The following is a 21,354-nucleotide window of genomic DNA, read 5'->3' on the forward strand; positions in this document are numbered from 1 at the left end:
CAAGCAGGGGAGGAGCAGAGAGAGAGAAGGAGACACAAAATCTGAGGCAGGCTTCAGGCTCTGAACTGACAGAGGGGCTTGAACTCACAAACTGTGAGATCATGACCTGAGCTGAAGCCTGATGGTTAACTGACTGAGCCACCTAGTTGCCCTTTTATTTAAACTTCTATTTAAATTCATGTAGTTAGGCCTGGTTTCTCCTTTCTGCCCATCTGTGATATCTCACTTACTTAAAAACAAAACGACAAAACGACTTAAAAACGAAAGAAGATTAATGTGGTAAGGATTTAGGACATTTAGAACTTTTTTCCCCCCTTAGGTTCTCCTCCCCCCTCTTTTTAAATTTTTAACGATCCGTATGTTTTGCAGGGAGTCATTTGTAATTTATAAGAATGACAAATATAATTTCTGAGATTTTTGTTTTTGCTTTGCTTTGTCGCTGGTTTGTTTTAAGTAAAATTAATTTGAACTTTTAAATGACTGATAATGGACCTCACACTTCTGAAGATTTTCTGGGATATTCTAGATTAGGTGCTTTGTTTAGTTCATTAATGTTCTCTGTTCTCTTCCTGTACAGCAAAATACTATTCTTTGTATAAGGGTGTTAACTTAATAGTTATAGGGCAGCATTTTTCCCAGATATTTTACAGATATGTATTTTCAGATACAAGCAAGATGCTTTGTAAAAGAGTGTGTTCCGTGAGTAAATGCTACTTTTATGGCAATCTTTTGAGGTTCCTAATGCTTAGTTGGCACATTAAAGGTTCTGAGTAAAATTATGTACTTAATTCATTGTTTCCTATACTTTTTTAAAAAGTTTCATATACTTTTTAAAAAAATTTTTTTTTTCAACGTTTATTTATTTTTGGGACAGAGAGAGACAGAGCATGAACGGGGGAGGGGCAGAGAGAGAGGGAGACACAGAATCGGAAACAGGCTCCAGGCCATCAGCCCAGAGCCCGACGCGGGGCTCGAACTCACGGACGGCGAGATCATGACCTGGCTGAAGTCGGACGCTTAACCGACTGCGCCACCCAGGCGCCCCACATATACTTTTTTAAAAGTTTACTTAAAGTTTATTTATTTTGAGAGAGAGTGTGTGTGCCCAGGCACACTCAAGCGAGGAAGGGCAGAGAGAGGGAGAGAGAGAAAATCCCAAGGAGGCTCTGCTCTGTCATTGCAGAGACTGACATGGGGCTCAGTCCCTTGAACTGTGAGACCCTGCCCTGAGCTGAAACCAAGGGTTGGATGCTCAACCCACTGAGCAACCCAGATGCCCCTAGAGTTTATTTATTTATTTTGAAAGGCAGGTGGTGCATGTGAGTGTGTTTGGAGCAGAGAGAGGGAGACAGAATCCCAAGCAGGCTCCTTGCTGTCAGTGCATAGCCTGATGCAGGGGTCCATCCCAGGACCTTGAAATCATGACCTGAGCATATTTTAAGAGCTGCTCGGGGTGCCTGGGTGGCTCAGTCGGTTGAGTGTCCGACTTCAGCTCAGGTCATGATCTTGCGGTCTGTGAGTTCAAGCCCCACGTCAGGCTCTGTGCTGACAGCTCAGAGCCTGGAGCCTGCTTCCGATTCTGTGTCTCCCTCTCTTTCTGCCCCTCCCCTGCTCATGCTCTGTCTCTCTCTGTCTCAAAAATAAATAAAAACATTAAAAAAAAAAAAAAAGAGCTGCTCAATCACCTGAGCCACTGAGCCACCCAGGTGCCCCAACTTTTTTTTTTTCTCTTAATGTAAGCTCTGTGTCCATTGTAGGCCTTGAATTCATGACCCCGAGATCAAGAGTCGCATGCTTTACCAGCTTAGGCGGTCAGGTGCCCCGTTTCTTTAGCTTTTTAAACCTTGGACCCTTTTTTCTTTGCTTTCAGACTTTAATGTCCTGGGGAACTAGTCATTGTACAAGGAGATCCAATTTTGGGAAGGATAGTGCTAGATGCAATTTTTATTTTATTTTTTAGATTGCAGTGTTTAATTGATTGCTTTTTTGCATTCAGTGGAATTGCATGAAAGCTTCAAGTAAAATCTTAGCTCTAAGCATACATTAAACAATTACATACCTAAATCTGTCCTTCTGAGTTCTTTCCCCAATTTGGTTTGATCAGGTGGTAATTTTAAGTTGCTGTGGTTAATTTTGTCGCATTGTCCCATAAAGTAGTGCAACAATTTTAAAGTGTTGCTTTGGTGTATTTCCTGGTTTATTATTTCCTCGTTATTTAGTATTTTCTAAATCTTTTTTGTTTTGTTTTGTTTTGTTTTGAAAGAGAGCACAGGAGTTGGGGAGAAAGGCAGAGTGGGGGGAGAGAGAGAGAGTGTGGGAGGGAGGGAGGGAAGGAACCCCAAGCAGGCTCTGGGCTCAGTATGGAGCCTGACATGTGGCCTAATCCCATGACCCTTGGATCATGACCCTAGCCAGAATGAAGAGTCAGACACTTAATCGACTGAGCCACCCAGGTATGCTATTTTTAAGTAATGTGCACCCAACATGGGACTCCGAGGTTACAACCCTGAGAAGAAGAATCCCATCTACCAACTGAGCCAGCCTGGTGCCCCTAGTTTTATAAATCTTTAATGTAAATTAGAAATACATGAAAATTTTGTCCAGTAGAAAGTTATAGGTGGATAACTTGCAGCAGCACTGCCTATAATATGATTTTCATCTTCTTGAAGATAAAACAGTAAATTCTAGATTAGTAAAATAATACAATTTATTTTCTGCATTTTTTCCTGGAAATACCTCTTAAGAGTACTTTAGACTTTTGGTCTAGGTAAGGTTGGTTGTGTTCATTGTGCAGTTTGATTTTATAGAATTATGTTTTCAATCATGACATCAACATTAAGTACAAAGCCTCTGGGATCTGGGACGGTACTTGAATCAGTTCAGTTTAACAAGCTTTACTCAAATTCTGCTTTAGGTTATTACTAAACAATTACAGCATTATTCATAACTAAGTACTTAGGGAAGATTCCTAGGAAGGATCCAAATAATGTTTTTCTTTTCTTTCCTTTTTAATCTCATTTTAGCCGCGTTGGGTGTTCAACAGCCATCACTCCTTGGAGCATCTCCTACCATTTACACACAGCAAACTGCATTAGCAGCAGCGGGCCTTACGACACAAACCCCAGCAAACTATCAGTTAACTCAGACTGCGGCGCTGCAGCAACAAGCTGCAGCTGCAGCAGCTGCATTGCAACAGGTGAATCTCTTTATTATTTTTAAGTTTATTTATTTATTTTGACAGCGAGAGAGCGTGAGTAGTGGGGGGGGGGGTGGTTAGAGAGGAGGAGAGAGAAAGAGAATCCCAAGAAGGCTCCACGCTGTCAGTACAGAGCCCAACTTGGGGCTGTTGTAAAATCACGATCTAAGCCAAAACCAAGAGTTGGATGCTCAACCAGCTCAGCCACCCAGGCACTCCTTTGTTGGCTTTTATTTATTTATTTTTTAAGTGTTTTTATTTATTTTTGAGACAGAGACAGAGCATGAGCAAGGGAGGGGCAGAGAGACAGGGAGACACAGAATCCGAAGCAGGCTTCAGGCTCTGAGCTGTTAGCACAGAGCCTGACGCGGGGCTTGAACTCACAGACTGTGAGATCATGACCTGAGCCAAAGTTGGCCGCTCAACCAACTGAGCCACCCAGGCACCCCCTTTGTTGGCTTTTAATATGTGACATAGAAAACTATTAATTCTGAGTAGCCACAGTAGGTACTTTCATTTTTTAAAGACTTAATAATTGTGGGGTTTTATTATGCTTATTTTTCAGGTGATTAAAATTACTATATATGCTAAGATATATGGAGCAGTGCGTTTGCATGGTCAAAATTCTTAAAACGGATAGTCCTTATATCTTTTGCTTATTTTTCATCAAGTTTAGCTGTTCAAGAAAATTTCTATTTAGTATAATTTTGTTTATGTATTTGTATATATGTATATCACTTTTTGAGAATGAATAAAACTAACATCCATATTTTTCTTTGAAAAAAAATTTTTTTCCAGCAATATTCACAACCTCAGCAGGCCTTGTATAGTGTGCAACAGCAGGTTAGTTTATATTTTCCATATTAAAAACTGATTTTTAAAAAGCCATTTGTCCCAGATTCAATTTATACAGATTTTATGTCCTTTCAGCTACATTAATGTGTGATTTGAATTCTTTTGGGGTGGGGAAATGAGGTAGGTTAAAGGAATGTCTCCCAGGGAGAGGAAGGTAGGAGAGGTGTCCTGTGGAAATTGAAATCTTCAACTAGCAGCCATTTTTGTCACATGTTGCTAAGAAAGCATGCAGAGGATAATCTGGAAAGAATCTGTTACTGAGTCAGTGGCCCAGTACTTCTGTCTGGAGCATCTAGCCCTACTGTGCTGTATTAGACCACATGTGAAAATGAAAAGGTCCTTTTTCTCATTTGAAACCTAAGCCCTAGATAGACCACTGGCTTTGAGCCTTTATTTTTTATTTTTATTGATTTTATTATTTTGGTTTTTTAATGTAAGCTCTATACCCAGAGTGGGACTTGAGTCACGATTCTGAGGTCAAGAGTCGTACACTCTACCAACTGAGCCAGCCAGGCACCCCGTGAGCCTTTATTTTTTTTAAAGCAACAGAATCCTCTCTATTTTCACCTAATGAAATCGTGTATTGAAACTCAATATATAAAATATAAAATATTAAAATAGAGCTGTTGAAAGTGGGTAGAAGCCTCCCGTTGTATTTTCCCATTCCTATTCTCATAGCACATTTTGACAATTTGAAAACTCCCGACGTAGGGAAAAAGCAAGTTTTTTTAGCCCTTTTTCCCTAGTCTTGTTCTATAATTATGTTCTGTGGAGTCTTATATCTGTGATGATAGGGAAAGCTAAGAAAAAATGAACCCAAGGAGAGGCATGTCAAGGAGAAAAGAGTTTGCCCTGCTGAAATCTAGATAGGTTCTAGCCTAAGCACCCACTCAAGGCTTTTTAAGAGTAGAGGTAGTCTTCTTTCTTCTCAGTGTTGTTGATAGCTTCAGGAAAGTATAGCAATCAGGAGGGGAAAAGGGGATATGAGAGAAGGACCAAAAACTTAGATCCAAAAACACTAGATAAACACGAGGCTTCTTATCCATAAGGTCTTGTCCCTAGTGGATCCATGACCCAATTTCATTCTTGGCTAAGTCCTTTGGGGCTTCAGAAGCATTGCACTTTCACTGAAGGTTATACTATCCCCCTAATATTGATGTAAACTTGTAAAAATTTGGCAAGAGATTGATGTCAGAGTTGGCTACCTGCTTTTCAAAAATATCCTTAGACTTATTTTATTACTGTTATGAAGTTTATCATGAAAGATTATGTGTTAGGTTGAACCGTATGAAAATGAAAGGCTCAAATGCTATTGCCTTAAAAAATGCCATTGTTTATTCTTGACTTAGAGAAAAAATAATTTGGTAGATTTAACCTCTAATACATGGTAATCCCAGGTAAGCCGGGTGCTTTGAATAGGACCCCACATAGATTCTTTTATCCTAGCTTAAGTCAACTTTCTATTCCATAATTTAAATTTTTTTCTTTTTACACCAATTCCTTGTATTTTCTGGTAATGAGTGTTATCCTTTACTATTGCCAAAAAAACGATGTCAGAGTGTATGGTCCCTTATGGTCCCCATGCATGTGGCAAATCTGAGAAGGCTTCTCATTTTAGGGGGATATATATGAATTAGATAGCCTGTGATTTTTTTTTTTTTTTTTTTTTTTTTTGAGAGAGAGAGATGGATGAAGCGTGAGTGGGGGAGTGGCAGACGGAGAGGGAGACACAGAATCCAAAGCAGTCTCCAGGCTCTGATCTGTCAGCATAGAACCCGATGTGGGCCTGAATCCAAGAACCGTGAGAGCATGACGTGAGCCGAAGTTGGACTCTCAACTGACTGAGCTACCCAGGCACCCCTAATTTTATTTTCTTTTACTAGGCTGAGCTTTTCTTTTTGAGTATAGTTAACACACATTTGTTACATTAATTTCAGGTATACAACTTAATGATGTGACAAATTTATACATTATGCTACGTTCACCGCAAATGTGGCTACCATGTGTCTTGTTACATTGTTATTATAACAACACTGACTGTGTTCCTTATGCTATGCCTTTTTAAAAAAAAATTTTTTTTATAGCCAGCAACTTTTTTTAATGTTACATTTACTATTCTCAAGGCACATCTGATGATACATTTTATAACACAGTAGGTGTCAAAGTATGTTCCACATATGATTTCTTCAGGATCCCTCTTCTTTGTGAATTCCAAATGGAGGAACTGAAGTCTGTAAAGACTGACGACCCATATTCTATCTTCGCAAGCTTGTACAGCACTATTGTAAAATGTAATGTAAGAGAACTATAAACTAGGAACTTCTTCAGTTTTTTGAACCTTCATTCAGATTTTTAAAATTTTTTTTAATGTTTATTTATTTTTTTATTTATTTTTGAGAGAGAGACAGAGTGTGAGCAGGGGAGGAGCAGAGAGAGAGGGAGACACAATCCGAAGCAGGCTCCAGGCTCTGAGCTGTCAGCGTAGAGCCCAGTGCGGGGCTTGAACTCATGAACCGTGAGATCATGACTTGAGCCAAAGTCGGACGCCTACCAACTGAGCCATCCAGGCGCCCCTTAATGTTTATTTTTATGAATGTTTATTTTTAGAGAGAGGGAATGTGCATGTTTGCTTGCTTGCTCTTAAGTGTGGGAGAGAGAATCCCAAGCAGGCTCTGCCCTGTCACCACAGAGCCACACGTGGGACTCACTCTCACAAACTGTGAGATTGTGACCTAAGCTGAAATCAAGAGTTGAACTCTTAACCGACTTAGCCATCCAAGCTCCCCCTTAGGCTGTGCCTTTTCATTCCTGTGACCTAATCATTCCGTAACTAGAACTTTGAATCTCCCTCTTCCCTTCACTCATTTTGCCCAAACCTCCTCCTTTCCGGCAGCCATCAGTTCTCTGTGTTTATAGCTCTGATTCTCCTTTTTTTCTTCATTTTTTTCTAATCCACTTACGAGTGAAATCATGTATTTGTCTTTCTCAGTCTGACATATTTCACTTAGCATAATAGTCTCTAGGTCCATCTGTATTGTCTGATATGGCACAAGCTCACCCTTTTTTGTGGCTGTGTAATATTCCTGTGTGTGGGGGGGGTTGCTTCCATATATTGGCTTATAAATAATGCTGTGGTAAACCTAGAGGTGCATATATCTTCTCACATTAGTGTTTTTGTTTTCTTTGGGTAAATATCCAATAGTGGAATTATTGGATTATATGGTATTTCTATTTTTGATTTTATGAGGAACCTCCATGCTGTTTTCCACAGTGGCTGTATCAATTCACATTCCACCAGCAGTACATGACAGTTCCTCCACATTCTTGCCAACACTTAATTTCATGTGTTTTTGAATTTGCCATTCTGACAGGTGTGAAGTGATAGCTCGTTGTAGCTTTGATTTGCATTTCCTTGATGATGCATGATGTTGAACATCTTTTCATGTGTTGTTTCATCTATCTGTATGTCTTTGGAAAAAATGTCTGGATCCTCTGCCGATTTTTTAATAAGATTGTTTTTTGGTGTGAGTTACTGTGTGAGTCATATATATGGGGAATTTATCCTTTATCAGATGTATCATGTAGATAGTCAATGATAAGTTTTTTGAGTAATTTCTACACCCAAACATGTGGCTAAGGCTCAGGACCCTGAGATCAAGAGTCTCATGCACTACTAACTGAGTCAGCCAGATGCAAATAGATAGCCAATGATATTTTTGATACAGGTAGCATACTGATGATATTTAATCATTTCTGTAGCACAGTGATTAACGTGGTAGAACTAGAAATTTTCCTGTCCAGGGTCTCATGGGGTTTTTTTGTGGGTGTTACTCTTATGAAATAAGATAAAAGATCAATTTCTTTATTGAACGAATTAGTTGGTTTTCGTTTTTTTTTAAGATTAAAAAAAATGTTTGAGAGAGAGGAGAGCAAGTGAGTGGGGGAAGTGTAATGAGAGAGAATCCCAAGCAGGCTCCACATGGCCAGCCCAGAGCCTGATGCAGGGCTTGATCTCATGAACCATGAGATCTTGACCTCTGCAGAGATCAACAATTGGACACTCAACTGACTGAGCCACCGAGACACCCCTTTTGTTAAGGAGTTTGTTTGTTTGTTTGTTTTAATGTTTATTTTTGAGAGAGAGAGAGCAGGGGAGGGGCAGAGAGAGGGAGACAGAAGATCTTGCCGTCAGTGCAGAGCCCAGTGTAGGGCTCTAAACCACTACTGCGAGATCATGACCAGAGCCAAAGTCAGAAGCTCAGTGGCCACCCAGACACCCCTAAAGATTTTATGTTTAAGTAATCTCTACACCCAGTGTGGGCTCATACTTAAAACCCCGAGATGAAGAGTTGCATGCTGTGCTCATGGAGGCAGCCAGGTTGTTCCACTGAATGAGTTAGTTATATATCAGATCTACGTTTAGAAATAGTTGTAGGAAAAAAAAGAAATAGTTGTAGGAAACCTTACACCTAATGACTTCTGGTATTTTTTACTGTATTTCTTAATTAGAAATGAAGTACCGACTTCATAGGAATTTTTCCTTATATAAAGCATCTGTGAAACAATTTCAATTGATCTTTTTTGTTTTTCTTTTTTCTGTTTTCAGTTACAGCAACCTCAACAGACCCTTTTAACACAGGTTAGTTTGCCATTATTTTAATTTCTTTTGGATATCTGAATGAAGAATAGACCACAATTTTATTTGTATTCTAGTGTTCCAGAGTTTGAAGATGAATATTGGTTGGATTCACATAATAATTTAACAATATGTTAAATACAGCTGGAAAGCATATGGTTTTGTTTTCTCTTTTATGGTTTTTGGTCACAGATCCAGCTGTGATCTAGTTTGAATAAATATGAGGTCTTATTTAAACTTAATTCTGGGGCATTCACTTTCGAATGTCCCCTTTATAAAGAGAGCTGTCCTACTGTTCTTCCTTTCTGATCTTTTACTCTAATAAACTTTTGCCTGCTGTTCAAAAAAACCAAAAAACTGATTTTGGCATTTACATTTCCTTTGTAACTAATAATTTTAGGAAGTTTTTATGTATCTTTTTTGGCTTGACCTTAGTAGGTGAAGGTATTGTTTACATTATCTGCTTAATTTTTCAGCAGCATTAAAATGTTTTGAACTTTTAATGCTCCTTTAGGTTTGTGGACCACTTACAGTCCCTGTTGCATATTTTTTTCATTTTAGAAATTATTTAAAAGTGTAAGAAACCATCCCTGGTTTATAAGCTATACATGAATCAGAAGCTGTGGGCTGGATGTGGCCCAAGGGCCATGGTTCACTGAGAGTGAAATACTATGCAACTGGCAAAAACAAAACAGAACCTCTAATAATAACTGGTGACCATTTCCCCATGGTTAAGGAATTGGGTATCGAAGGAACAGGAGAAGAAGGTTTACTCTATAACCTTTCATACTTTTTTAGTCTTGAATCTGTTATTTTTGTAAAAAATGCACTTGAGTTGAGAAGTCAACCTCACTTTCTGTTATTATAGAATCAAAATCAACTAACACTGATCTTGTATTTTCAATCTCCAATAGTAGAATTTCCAAACTAATTAGAAAAGCTATAAAAATTTGTCTTTTCTTAGAGTAGCATTTCCCATTGTGTACCCATAAATCATTAGTGTCTTAGGATATTAATTATTTTCATGGGAAAATAATTTTATGGTCACGATTTGAGAAATGTTGAGTTCCTTCACTATATGTAGGACTTTGCTTTTTTTTTTTTTTTTAATGGTAGAAATTAAGAGACTCGTCATGGCAGGTATAAAACAAATACAATGGTTTGTCTTGAAGAATTAGATGAATGTTTCTTTTTAATGATTTTATTCCTATTTATGTAGAGAAGTTTTAATCAGTAATATGTTATTCATGCTTGATTGTGCCACGAAAGAACAATGAAAGTGTTAACTTTTTTTCTTTTTGTTCCAGTTTTATTTAAGGATAAGTGACATATGATACTGTATTAGTTGAAGGTGTGCAATGTAATTTGACTTATGTATATTGTGAAATGATTATCATAAGAAGTTTAGTTAATATGCATCACCTCACAGTTACAAATATTTTTTTCTGATGAGAACTTTTAAGAGCTGTCTCAGCAACTTTTAAATATACAATACAATATTATATTCACTATACTGTACATTACATCCTTATATTTATCTTATAACTAGAAGTTTGTGTTTTTTGACCATTTTCACCCATTTCCCTTCCCTCCACACCTCTGTTAATCACCAATCTGTTCTCTGTTTCTGTTAATTTTTTGTGTTTTTAAAGATTTTACACATAAGTGAGATATGTATTTGTCTTTCACTTGTATAGGACTTTACCTGAGTATCACATTATTGTTTTTGAATTTGTGAGAAGGGACTAAAATACACAGGTTTTTGTTTGTTTTTTAATTTACATCCAAGTTGGCGTATAGTGCAACAATGATTTCAGGGGTAGATTCCTTAATGCCCCTTACCCATTTAGCCCATCCCCCCTCCCACAACCCCTCCAGTAACCCTGTTTGTTCTCCATATTTAAGAGTCTTTTATGTTTTGTCCCCTTCCCTGTTTTTGCTTCCCTTCCCTTGTGTTCATCTGTTCTGTGTCTTAAAGTCCTCATATGAGTGAAGTCATATGATATTTGTCTTTCTCTAATTTCACTTAGCATAATACCCTCTGGTTCCATCCACATAGTTGCAAGTGGTTGTTTTGTTTTGTTTTGTTGTTTTTTTTTTTTTAAGTGATCTCTACACCCAGTATTGTGTTTGAACCTATAACCCGGAGACCAAGAGTCACACACTCCACCAGCTGAGCCAGCCAGGCACCCCTAAAATATGCAGTATTTTTAAAACTTGTTTCACTATGGTATCTTCTTTTCTTGGAATGATCTGTGAAAACATTCATTTGAGAGAATTTAATGTTGAAGTAGATTTTTTTTTAATATTTATCTTATCTTCAAGGTGTACATGTGTATTTCCTAACTTCAACTAAGTTATTTTTAGCATTTTTAGTTTTGAGTAGTCATTTTTAATTTCTAGAGTATTTCAAATCATTAGCTTAATTTGATGTTGATTTTGTTTTATAGCCAGCTGTTGCACTGCCTACAAGCCTTAGCCTGTCTACTCCTCAGCCTGCAGCACAGATAACTGTATCATATCCAACACCTAGGTCCAGTCAGCAACAAACCCAACCTCAAAAACAGCGTGTTTTTACAGGTGTAGTTACAAAACTACATGATACGTTCGGATTTGTGGATGAAGATGTATTCTTTCAGCTTAGGTAAACTTAGGTTTTGACAAATGCCTTCTTGTATGTATGTATGTATGTATGTATGTATTTATTTATTTATAAGTTTATTTTGAGAGAGTGTGTATGTGCCTGTGCACACAAGTGAGTGGGGGAGGAGCAGAGAGTGGTGAGCGAGAGAGTATCCCAAGCAGGCTCTTGTACCATCAGGACAGAGCCCCTTGCAGAACTTGAACTCATATTTTGTGAGATATGGCCTGAAGCGAAATCGAGAGTTGGATGCTTAGCCTGCTGAACCACCCAGGCGCCCCAGCCTTCTTGTATTTAGCATGAAGTATATTGATAAGGCTTAATTAATTACGGCAGAGGATCGTGGTTTAGTTCCAAGTTTTTGTTTTAGTCATTCAGCTTTTATTATATTTATATCTGGCCTTTTTTGATGGAGAATATGAATGAAGCTATCTTCTGGTTACTGAACAAGTAGTTATGGTGAATTCTTTATACATGTTTTATAGGAGTGAGTTTATTTTCCAACTCTTCATGGGCAGACTTAAAATAGGATTAGAGATTTAATTAGTCCTATACCTTTTAAAATTAATCTTCTGTTTGACATATCTAATGACAATATATACTAAAAAAGCATTTTCAACTGAAAAATTAGTGAATCAAATTGAATGATTGATTAGTGACTAACCTATTCAAAATAATATTTTTTAGTGTGATGGTGGTTGCATGAAATAAGATTTTCCGTGGATATCTCAAATATATTCTTAATGAATTGCCTTAGAGGTACTTTTTTGGGAAATGTAATTGCTGTATGACACTAAAAAAAATGGGTCTCCTATTTTCCACCTCATTTCTCTTATCTCTCCACAGCCCAAAGGAAATCTTACTCTTGGGCTATAAAAGGTAGAATGTACTGTAGAAGGAAGGACACAATATTGGGAGAAAATGGAGAAAATGAGGTGGAAATTATTTCTTCCATTTCAAACCCTGTGTTTTTACAGGGAGGGTGAAACATGATCAGTACTCAAATCAGTGTAAGAGTAGCAGACAAAAAGTAGACTTTTTAAGAGCTTTTTAGACTTCCATTTCAGATAGTTTAGTTAAAATACTACAAATGTAAATAATTTTTGGAGGAATCTTTTAATTGCATTTATATTTAACAATTTTTTTTCCAGTGCTGTCAAAGGGAAAACCCCCCAAGTGGGTGACAGAGTATTGGTTGAAGCTACATATAATCCCAATATGCCTTTTAAATGGAATGCACAAAGAATTCAGACGCTACCAAACCAGGTATATAAAATACTGAGTTAAGTATTACAGAAACTTGGTGATTCAGTCTTCTAATAATTGAAGCTTTTTTCTTCATTTAAAAAATTTTTATTTTATTTTTTTATTTTTGTTAAGAATCAATCCCAAACTCAACCTTTACTCAAGACTCCTCCTGCTGTACTTCAGCCAATTGCACCACAGACGACATTTGGTGTTCAGGCTCAGCCTCAGCCCCAGTCACTGCTGCAGGCACAGATTTCAGCAGCTTCTATTACACCATTATTGCAGACTCAGCCACAGCCTTTATTACAGCAGCCACAGCAGAAAGGTATTACATGCAGTGTATCTTTTCTGTTTCAGACTAATAAATAACTTTTACAGCTTTTTAGTTGTTAAAATAATGAGAATATGCTTTTAATTATAAAAAAGGCAGGGATTTCCAGAATACTTGAAAGGAAGTGTAAGTATCTTATGTAGACCGCTTGTATTTTATACCTCTTTGGAAGTATTTTTATTTTGTTGCTTTTATAGGAAGACCTGCTCTTTGTGAACTTGACATAAATATTAGAGTTATTAATCCCTTGTCCCTTCATTGGTATTTTATCTGTAATGGAAGAAAATGTCATATAAACATAACATTATATATATATATATTGTCTAGTGGTAGTACTTTGTTGAACTCTAGTGCATGAAATGAGCCGTGTTTTACATTTTTCCTTTGCAAATTAATTATTTGAAGCTCTGGACAGTTTTTTACTGAACCAGTGTTAACAAAGATAGCCTTGGCTTAACAGAAACCTACTTAATTGGTATTTTCTTAAAGTGTAATTGTGGCAATTTCTCTTTTATTATAAATTATGACACACTTAGAATTATTAAAGAGATTATAATGTAATGAGTTCTTAGATGAATACCTGCGCAATCACTACTTGGGTAAAAAGTTAAAATTGTTAGTTTACTCTTTTTTAATAGTTTTTCTCTCTAAACTATGGATGTCCGCATAATACAGTTTAGCTTTGTTTTTGAATTTTACATAGTGTGTGATTCCATTTATGTAATCTGTTGTGTAAGACTTACTTTATTCAATATTATGTTGTGACAGTTTCTTATACTTTTTTTCCATGTGGGTTATTCTTCATTTTTATCATTAGAAAATATTATATGTATGAATATTGTATAGTTTATCTGTTCTTTGGTAAACGTTTGGATTGTTTCTAGTTTTTGGTTTTGGAAAATTCTGTTATAAATGTCCTCACATATGTGTCTCAGGGGAATGTGCCTAGGTTTCTCTTCATATGTATGTCCAGGGCATATACCTTCAGGTGGCATTGCGGGGTCTGAGGGTTTGTGTGACTTAAACTTACTAGGTAATGTGAGACCATTTCCAAGCTCTTGGTTCTTCCAGATATTTGATTAGTAGTCCTGTGAATTCTCTTTTTTTTTTTAATTTTTATTTAATTTTAAAAATAATTTTTAAAGTTTCATTACCTATTTTTTAAAATTTTATTTATTTTTAAGTAATCTCTACACCTGATGTGGACTTCCATCTGAGCCAGTCAGGCACCCCAGTCATGTGATTTCTAATATTTTTTTTTCCTTTTCATGTTTTTCCTAAGAGGTTTTGTTTTCTATTTGTGAGCTGGGACTTGAATACCACTTTTTCCTTGTCATTGTGTCAAGAAGAGAGAATGGCCTCTGTGGGAGGGATGAAGGCAGCTAAGTCCCATGAATTTGGTGGATGACTTAGAGAAGCAATGAGTAGGGTAGAAAAAATAGAAGAAAGAAAAATAGGGGCACCTGGCTGGCTCAGTTGAAGGAGCTTGCAACTCTTGATCTTAGTGTTGTGATTTCGAGACCCATGTTGGGTATAGAGATTACTTAAAATCTTAAAAGAAGAGTGAAAAGTGGTGTGGTAGGATGAGGATTTCAGAGGAGTTGATGTGTTGGCAGAAGGGTAGGGAATTGTCCATTGGGAACTAGGATTCCTTATTATAAGAAACATAAGTTAGCTAATTTTTCCTCCAGTTTTTACCATGAAAATTTTCAAGCATTCAAAAATGTCAAAAGAACAGTATAGTGATCACTTACATACTTACAACCTTGTAAAAATTTTTAACATTTTACTTTGTGTTTTACATGTGTATATACAAATAGTTTTTGCTTAATCATTTAAAGTAATTAGCAGACAGTGACATTTCATCCCTATGTACTTAAGCATACCCTTCCTCAAAGAGACCATTTTTCTAATAACTACAATCTGTTATATCTAAGAATATATTTATATCTTAGATATATCTAAGAATATATTTATATCTTAGATATATCTAAGAATATATTTACACATTCTCAATGTATTCATAACCCCCCATTTGCCTCCTAGATGTTTTTCAAGGTTATTTTTATTTCCTAAACAAAAGTGAAAAACAAAAAGCCAGTCAGCTTTTATCCATTGTATTTGGTTATGTTACTTTAGTTTTTTTATTCTAGAATAGTTTCCCACTTTTCCTTTCTTCCTTTATGACATTGACTTTTTGAAGAGAGTAGGCTTGTTGACTTATAGATTCTTTTGGAATGTTGTATTCTGTATTTGCTGGGATTCCTTGCAATATTTTTACCTTGTTCTGCTATCCGTCATATAAACTATGAACTAGAATTAAATCTGAAGGCTTTGGCAAGAACACATCATACATGATGTTTTGTAATTCATATTGCATCATACTAGGAGGCACATGTCAGATTCTTGTATTAATTGATGCTAAATTTGATTACTTGGTCCAAGTGGTGGCCATAGATCTCTCCATTATAAGGAGCTTCTTCTCTGGGTAATCTTTGGCTGTTGCTTTAGCACCCTGTGAATATCTTACTGTATAGCACTCTGGTTTACTGTCTGTGGATCAAGAATTTCAAACTACAGCCCTTGGATTTGGTCCATGGGCTGGTTTTATATGGTCTCTGAGCTTTTGCATTTTTAAACTGTTGTAAAAAGTATATACAAATAAATGATCTCTACAATTTTTTGGCCACAAAGCTTAAGATGTTAGCTTACTTTTTCTATTTGTAAAACATAACTAGGTGATGCTTTTATATAAGTTAAAATATTTTTTCTGTGTCTTTTAAAGCTGGTTTATTGCAGCCTCCTGTCCGTATAGTTTCACAGCCACAACCAGCACGGAGATTAGATCCACCATCCAGATTTTCAGGAAGGAATGACAGAGGCGATCAAGTGCCTAACAGAAAAGATGATAGAAGGTATGTTTTTAAAAGTATAAGTTTGATGGTGGTGATGGTTGCACAGTGTGAATGCACTTAATGCCACTGAAGTGTACATTTAAAAGTGGTTAAATGCTAAGTTTGTCTTACACGTTTTATAATAGTTTTTAAAAGTTATTAAAGTATATTGAAATGTTGCTTGTAGTATTGATTTTATTGAAGAACTCTTCAATAATGCCAGAAATATTAGTAATTTTAGAAAATTCTGTTTCAAGTCGTGAAAGGGAGAGAGAAAGACGTAGATCCAGAGAAAGATCTCCTCAGAGAAAACGTTCCCGGGAGAGATCTCCTCGAAGAGAGAGAGAACGATCACCTCGAAGAGTTCGACGTGTTGTTCCACGTTACACAGTTCAGTTTTCAAAATTTTCTTTAGATTGGTAAGTTCTTTGCCCCTCAATTGATTCATTGAATTACCAGTTTCTGATTTTGTATAATTTACTAGAGTGTGTTATATATACAGAGATATTTTTCTTACATACTCCATCGTGTTTGATAAAGTAATACGGCAGTGTACCAGTTATTTCAAGTTAGCTGTGACAATGTGGCATAATAGCAAAATGGACCTACATATACACTCATAGACATATAACGTACACATGTGTGTGTATCCATAAATAGATATTTCAGCCTTTGGAATCAGAGGTGGTGAGTGGGTGAGTTACCAAGAATTTCTGAGTTTTGGGGCGCCTGGGTGGCTCAGTCGGTTAAGCGTCCGACTTCGGCTCAGGTCATGATCTCATGGTCCGTGGGTTTGAGCCCCACGTTGGGCGGGCTCTGTGCTGACAGCTCAGAGCCTGGAGCCTGTTTCGAATTCTGTGTCTCCCTCTCTGTCTGACCCTCCCCCATTCATGCTCTCTCTCTGTCTCAAAAATAAATAAACGTTAAAAAAAAAAAAATTTCTGTTTCACCTGCAAAATGGAAATTCTGTTAACTAGCAGAATTACTAAGGTTAAATTGAGTTCTTGTATCTAAAGCACTTGATCAGTCTATGGCAGTTGTAGATCCTCTGCATTTAATGGATGGTGGGATGTGGTGGCCAACAAGGTAATAGATAGCTACAAAGTTGCAATTCATAAAAAGATTGGCAAAATGACTAATTTAGCCTACGGGAAAGGAAGAATTATCCAAAGGCCCTGAGACTGGCAGTTGTGTATAGGATAAATTAACAAATGGGGAAAACAAATTGACAGTAAAGTAAGAAAAATGAATCATTGAAAGCAGTGTTTATAGCTGTTGAACATAGGCACAGATAACTGTACTTTAGTATCCTGAGAAAGTATTAACTGCATTTTATCAAAGAATAATATTCATAATTCTAGTCTATCAAAAGTTTAAATTTCTATATAGTCAGTTCTAGATTGAGTAAAAACAGTGTAATTTACTTACGCAACTCAGTGCCAAAAAAAAAAATCTTGCTTAGTAACTTTGCTTAATTGTTGTATAGTTGATGTTCATTTAGCCTTGTGGTCAAATGAGCAACTACTCTAATTTGTACTACTAACTACTCCTATTTACTTGTATATTTTAAAATGTCTAGACTGCATACATCTGAGAAATTCACTGTAACCGACTTATCCAGTCTCAAAGATATTAAATAGAGGAGCTCTGCTTTTAAACTCCTCTGTTCCAGTTTATAATGCTCCTTTTTTTTTTCAACGTTTATTTATTTTTGGGACAGAGAGAGACAGAGCATGAACGGGGGAGGGGCAGAGAGAGAGGGAGACACAGAATCGGAAACAGGCTCCAGGCTCCGAGCCATCAGCCCAGAGCCTGACGCGGGGCTCGAACTCACGGACCGCGAGATCGTGACCTGGCTGAAGTCGGACGCTTAACCGACTGCGCCACCCAGGCGCCCCTTATGCTCCTTTTTGGGGAGAGTTAATGGATAGGATATAAAATCAACAGCTGTCTCCTTCCGAGTTAGACACTGACAGTGTCATTTCACCACTTTGAAATAAATTCCCAGAACATCAAATCAATCTATGACAAATAAAAATGATTTTAAAATTTGCACACCTTTTCTCATCTATAGTTGTGTAAATCAAGATTGTTTTGTAGTAATGCAGTTATAAGAGACTGTATGCCAAGAAATGGCTCGTTTGTATTTAATCTTTTATTTTAGATTTTAATCTTACAGGATAAAAAACAACTTCAAAAATTCTAGTGATGGGAAACTAAGAAACTATTACACATACTTTATGTTTGCAACACTTAAAAAAAAAAAACCTCAAATACTGTTTTTCACATTTTCCTTATTTTGACAGCAGAATTTTATACAAATAAAGTATAATTATGTCAGCAACCACACCTGACAAGTTTATCATATATTTGTTATTTTTAGGCTTCAAATAAAAAGACACTCCTACAAATATATTAGGTCATATTTTTTAGCTTTGTTGTTAGGTGCCTTTAAAAAAGACCAGGTAAGGGGCGCTGGGGTGGCTCAGTCAGTTATGCATCCAGCTTCAGCTCAGGTCATGATCTCACGGTTTGTGGGCTTGAGCCCTGTGTCAGGCTCTGTGCTGACAGTTCAGAGCCTGGAGCCTGCTTTGGATTCCTTGTCTCCCTCTCTCTACCCTTCCTCCCTTGCTTGTACTCTGTCTCTCAAAAAAAAAATAAAGATTAAAAAAAATTTTTTTTAATAAAAAAGATAATATAGTGAGCTTTTCAGCTTACAAATTATTCTTTTCCACACTTTTTATGCTTTTAATAGAAATTCTTTATTCTTTTACCAGACTGGTTTACCTTTGAGTTCCTTTCCTTTACAAGTTCTGCTTCTTAGGAAAAAGGAAATCATCCTTTAAAAAAAATCAGTGTGCCACCCTCTCAAAATAAATAAAGTTAAAAAAAAAAATCATTATGCCAGATTTAAAAGGCAAGAAATTTATCCTCTTTTCCTAATAAACACTCAGGTATGGATCATTGCCATTAATACAGAGAAATGTGGATAATCCAAAAAAACAATGGATTTAGCTTTCATGTGGATTATTGTGCTTAATTATGAATGTAAATATGCTTGATCTAGGATCTTTTTATAAAATGAAGGTTTTTTTAATTTTTATACTATATGAACCAGATTGAAGAGTACTCATTATTTGGTACCTCTCTTGTCCCTTCTTTTTATCCATTCTATGTGAATTATAATTTTCTCAAAAATGCAGTTTCAACTAAGGCAGAACTGCTTTTTGGTCATATTTTCTCTGGAGGTGGAGTTGAAGTTATTTCAAAGGGTCTCTAATGAATTTTAAGCTACACACAAAAAACAGAAATAAAGGTAACACTTAGATACCAGTTATTTCTTTAAACTGTAAGTAAATAAATTTGAAAATGAGGTTTTCCTATGCCTCTGTGCAATTCTGTAACCCATTAATAATTGACTCTGACCATTTTCAGCTGCCTTTTAACTGTCGGGTTGTATATTTAGATTCAGAATGGAGTGGATGTTTGTATAATTTTTGATATTAAGGCTATTTATTCACTACTTATGTCTGTTTTTCAGTCCTAGTTGTGACATGATGGAACTAAGGCGCCGTTATCAGAATTTATATATACCTAGTGACTTTTTTGATGCTCAGTTTACATGGGTGGATGCTTTCCCTTTGTCAAGACCATTTCAGCTGGGAAATTACTGCAATTTCTATGTAATGCACAGAGAAGTAGAGTCCTTAGAAAAAAATATGGCCGTTCTTGATCCGCCAGATGCTGACCATTTATACAGTGCAAAGGTTTGTATTATGTGATATACAGCTAAAATTTCTGAGCAGTTATTCATATTAAGAATGTGGAATTAATCTTCATAAAGTGGTTGTTAGGTTTAAGACCTGAATAGCTATTTTTTTCTTGTCTGCCTAATTTTGTTTTGGTTACTTAAATAATTTAATTTAACCTCTCTTTGCCTTACCTCTTAAAATTTATGGTTATTGTTTTAATATTTTGAAACTTATAAAAATCTGAAGATGAAGTTGATTTTATTGAGCTTTTTAGAATGTTCTGTATCTTCTGGTATCCTCTGATAAAACATAATGTTGGTGTATACCCTATAGGTTAGTCTTCAGGGTAACATTCTGTATATTGTTTATGGTCTCACGGTTTTTGGTTATTTTTAGCACATTAATCAAAAAGCATTTCTTGAAAAGTTAAAACTCTATCATTATACAATATCTAATGCCGTTTCTGCCATAGCATTTTACTTTCCATTTTTGTAAAAATTGTGGATATCAAATATGTAAGGATAATTAGTAGTGCTTCTCATTTTTTTACATTACTTTAGACTTTTGACAGGATTGAATTATTTGACTATAATAGGTAATGCTGATGGCTAGTCCTAGTATGGAAGATTTGTATCATAAGTCATGTGCTCTTGCCGAAGACCCACAAGAACTTCGAGATGGATTTCAACATCCTGCTAGACTTGTTAAGGTAAAATGAAACATTTATTTTAACCTCAGGTGTATACTTCCTTTGCTTATTTCTGATTTTATGTGTATGTGTGTGTGTGTGTGTGTGTGTGCGTGTATATACATAATTTTAAAACACTACATTTTTAGCTTGCTGATTAGTTTAACTAATTTTTGTATGATGGCACTTAAAATTTAATGATATGGATGTTTTTCTCATTGCAGATTATAGATATGTGTTATTTGTATGTCACTAGTTCAGCTACCATTTTGATGTTTTGTATTTGAAGCGTAGTAAAATCTTAGTGGTATTGGATTTAGTGTATCTTTGGATGCTGTTAAAGTGTGAATTCTAGCTTGTTTCTTTAAAGAATTCTTTATCTGAAGAAATATTTTAGAAGGATGAGTTATGATGTATAAATCCTATTCCATTGCTGAAATGCAGTGTGGAACACGATGAACTGAACTCTTCCTTGACTGACAGATACCAGAGGTAGTAAAAATGATATTGGAAAGGTTTGTACCTTTCCTTTTCAAGTATTTTATTTGTAATTTGACAAGTTGCATAATATATGTAAATGACTGTTTGTTTTGAATTAGTTTTTAGTGGGCATGAAAGGCAAGGATGAAGCCATGGCCATTGGAGGCCACTGGTCTCCTTCGCTGGATGGACCAGACCCAGAAAAAGACCCATCTGTGTTGATTAAGACTGCTATTCGTTGTTGTAAGGCTCTGACAGGCATTGATCTAAGTGTATGCACACAATGGTAAGTACTAATTCATTTTTTGATTAGAAATATTTTTTCATAGTTTATATAGATGTTCTTATCTATCAGCCTCTCCCCATCCCCTCACCCTTACTTTAGCAACCTTGATCATGCAGGTAATCTCAAAGGAAAATCCCCATTTGTAGCAAAAGTTTATTTGGTGCCAAAATGTTTGGGGGAAAAAGGATTAAGAACTAATCAAAATAAACTGAAAATTATTTAAATGTTTTGTTATGCTTTACTTTGGAAGTTGGATGTATGTTGAAAATATTTTTCATTTCATGCATAGCTGGAGAAGATCGTCAAGAGAGAACTTCATTTCATTATAATTCTTTTGTTATAAAATG

The 21,354-nt window shown here is 36.1% G+C and overlaps 1 protein-coding gene and 1 non-coding gene across 7 annotated transcripts in view; both read left to right on the forward strand.

Annotated features, from left to right (window-relative positions):
- Window positions 1-21,354, forward strand: part of CCAR1 (cell division cycle and apoptosis regulator 1) — a 65,341-nt gene that overhangs the window by 13,672 nt on the left and 30,315 nt on the right. For 5 of the 6 annotated variants that reach the window (XM_019813190.3, XM_045040064.1, XM_006937830.5 and 2 more), the window contains exons 3-13: window positions 3,024-3,196; window positions 3,995-4,039; window positions 8,658-8,690; window positions 11,138-11,331; window positions 12,480-12,594; window positions 12,709-12,901; window positions 15,693-15,822; window positions 16,059-16,220; window positions 19,343-19,568; window positions 20,149-20,262; window positions 20,841-21,007. In XM_019813190.3, coding sequence (XP_019668749.1) covers window positions 3,024-3,196; window positions 3,995-4,039; window positions 8,658-8,690; window positions 11,138-11,331; window positions 12,480-12,594; window positions 12,709-12,901; window positions 15,693-15,822; window positions 16,059-16,220; window positions 19,343-19,568; window positions 20,149-20,262; window positions 20,841-21,007 — 1,552 coding nt within the window. The remainder of the gene's footprint in view (window positions 1-3,023; window positions 3,197-3,994; window positions 4,040-8,657; window positions 8,691-11,137; window positions 11,332-12,479; window positions 12,595-12,708; window positions 12,902-15,692; window positions 15,823-16,058; window positions 16,221-19,342; window positions 19,569-20,148; window positions 20,263-20,840; window positions 21,008-21,354) is intronic. The other variant, XM_019813193.3, reaches the window with a different exon arrangement.
- LOC111557195 lies at window positions 20,645-20,709 on the forward strand. The gene has a single exon (XR_002737051.1). It is a non-coding gene; the product is annotated as a small nucleolar RNA SNORD98 (small nucleolar RNA).

Source organism: Felis catus, chromosome D2 (assembly GCF_018350175.1).
Source record: "Felis catus isolate Fca126 chromosome D2, F.catus_Fca126_mat1.0, whole genome shotgun sequence".
Taxonomy (NCBI): Eukaryota; Metazoa; Chordata; class Mammalia; order Carnivora; family Felidae; genus Felis; species Felis catus.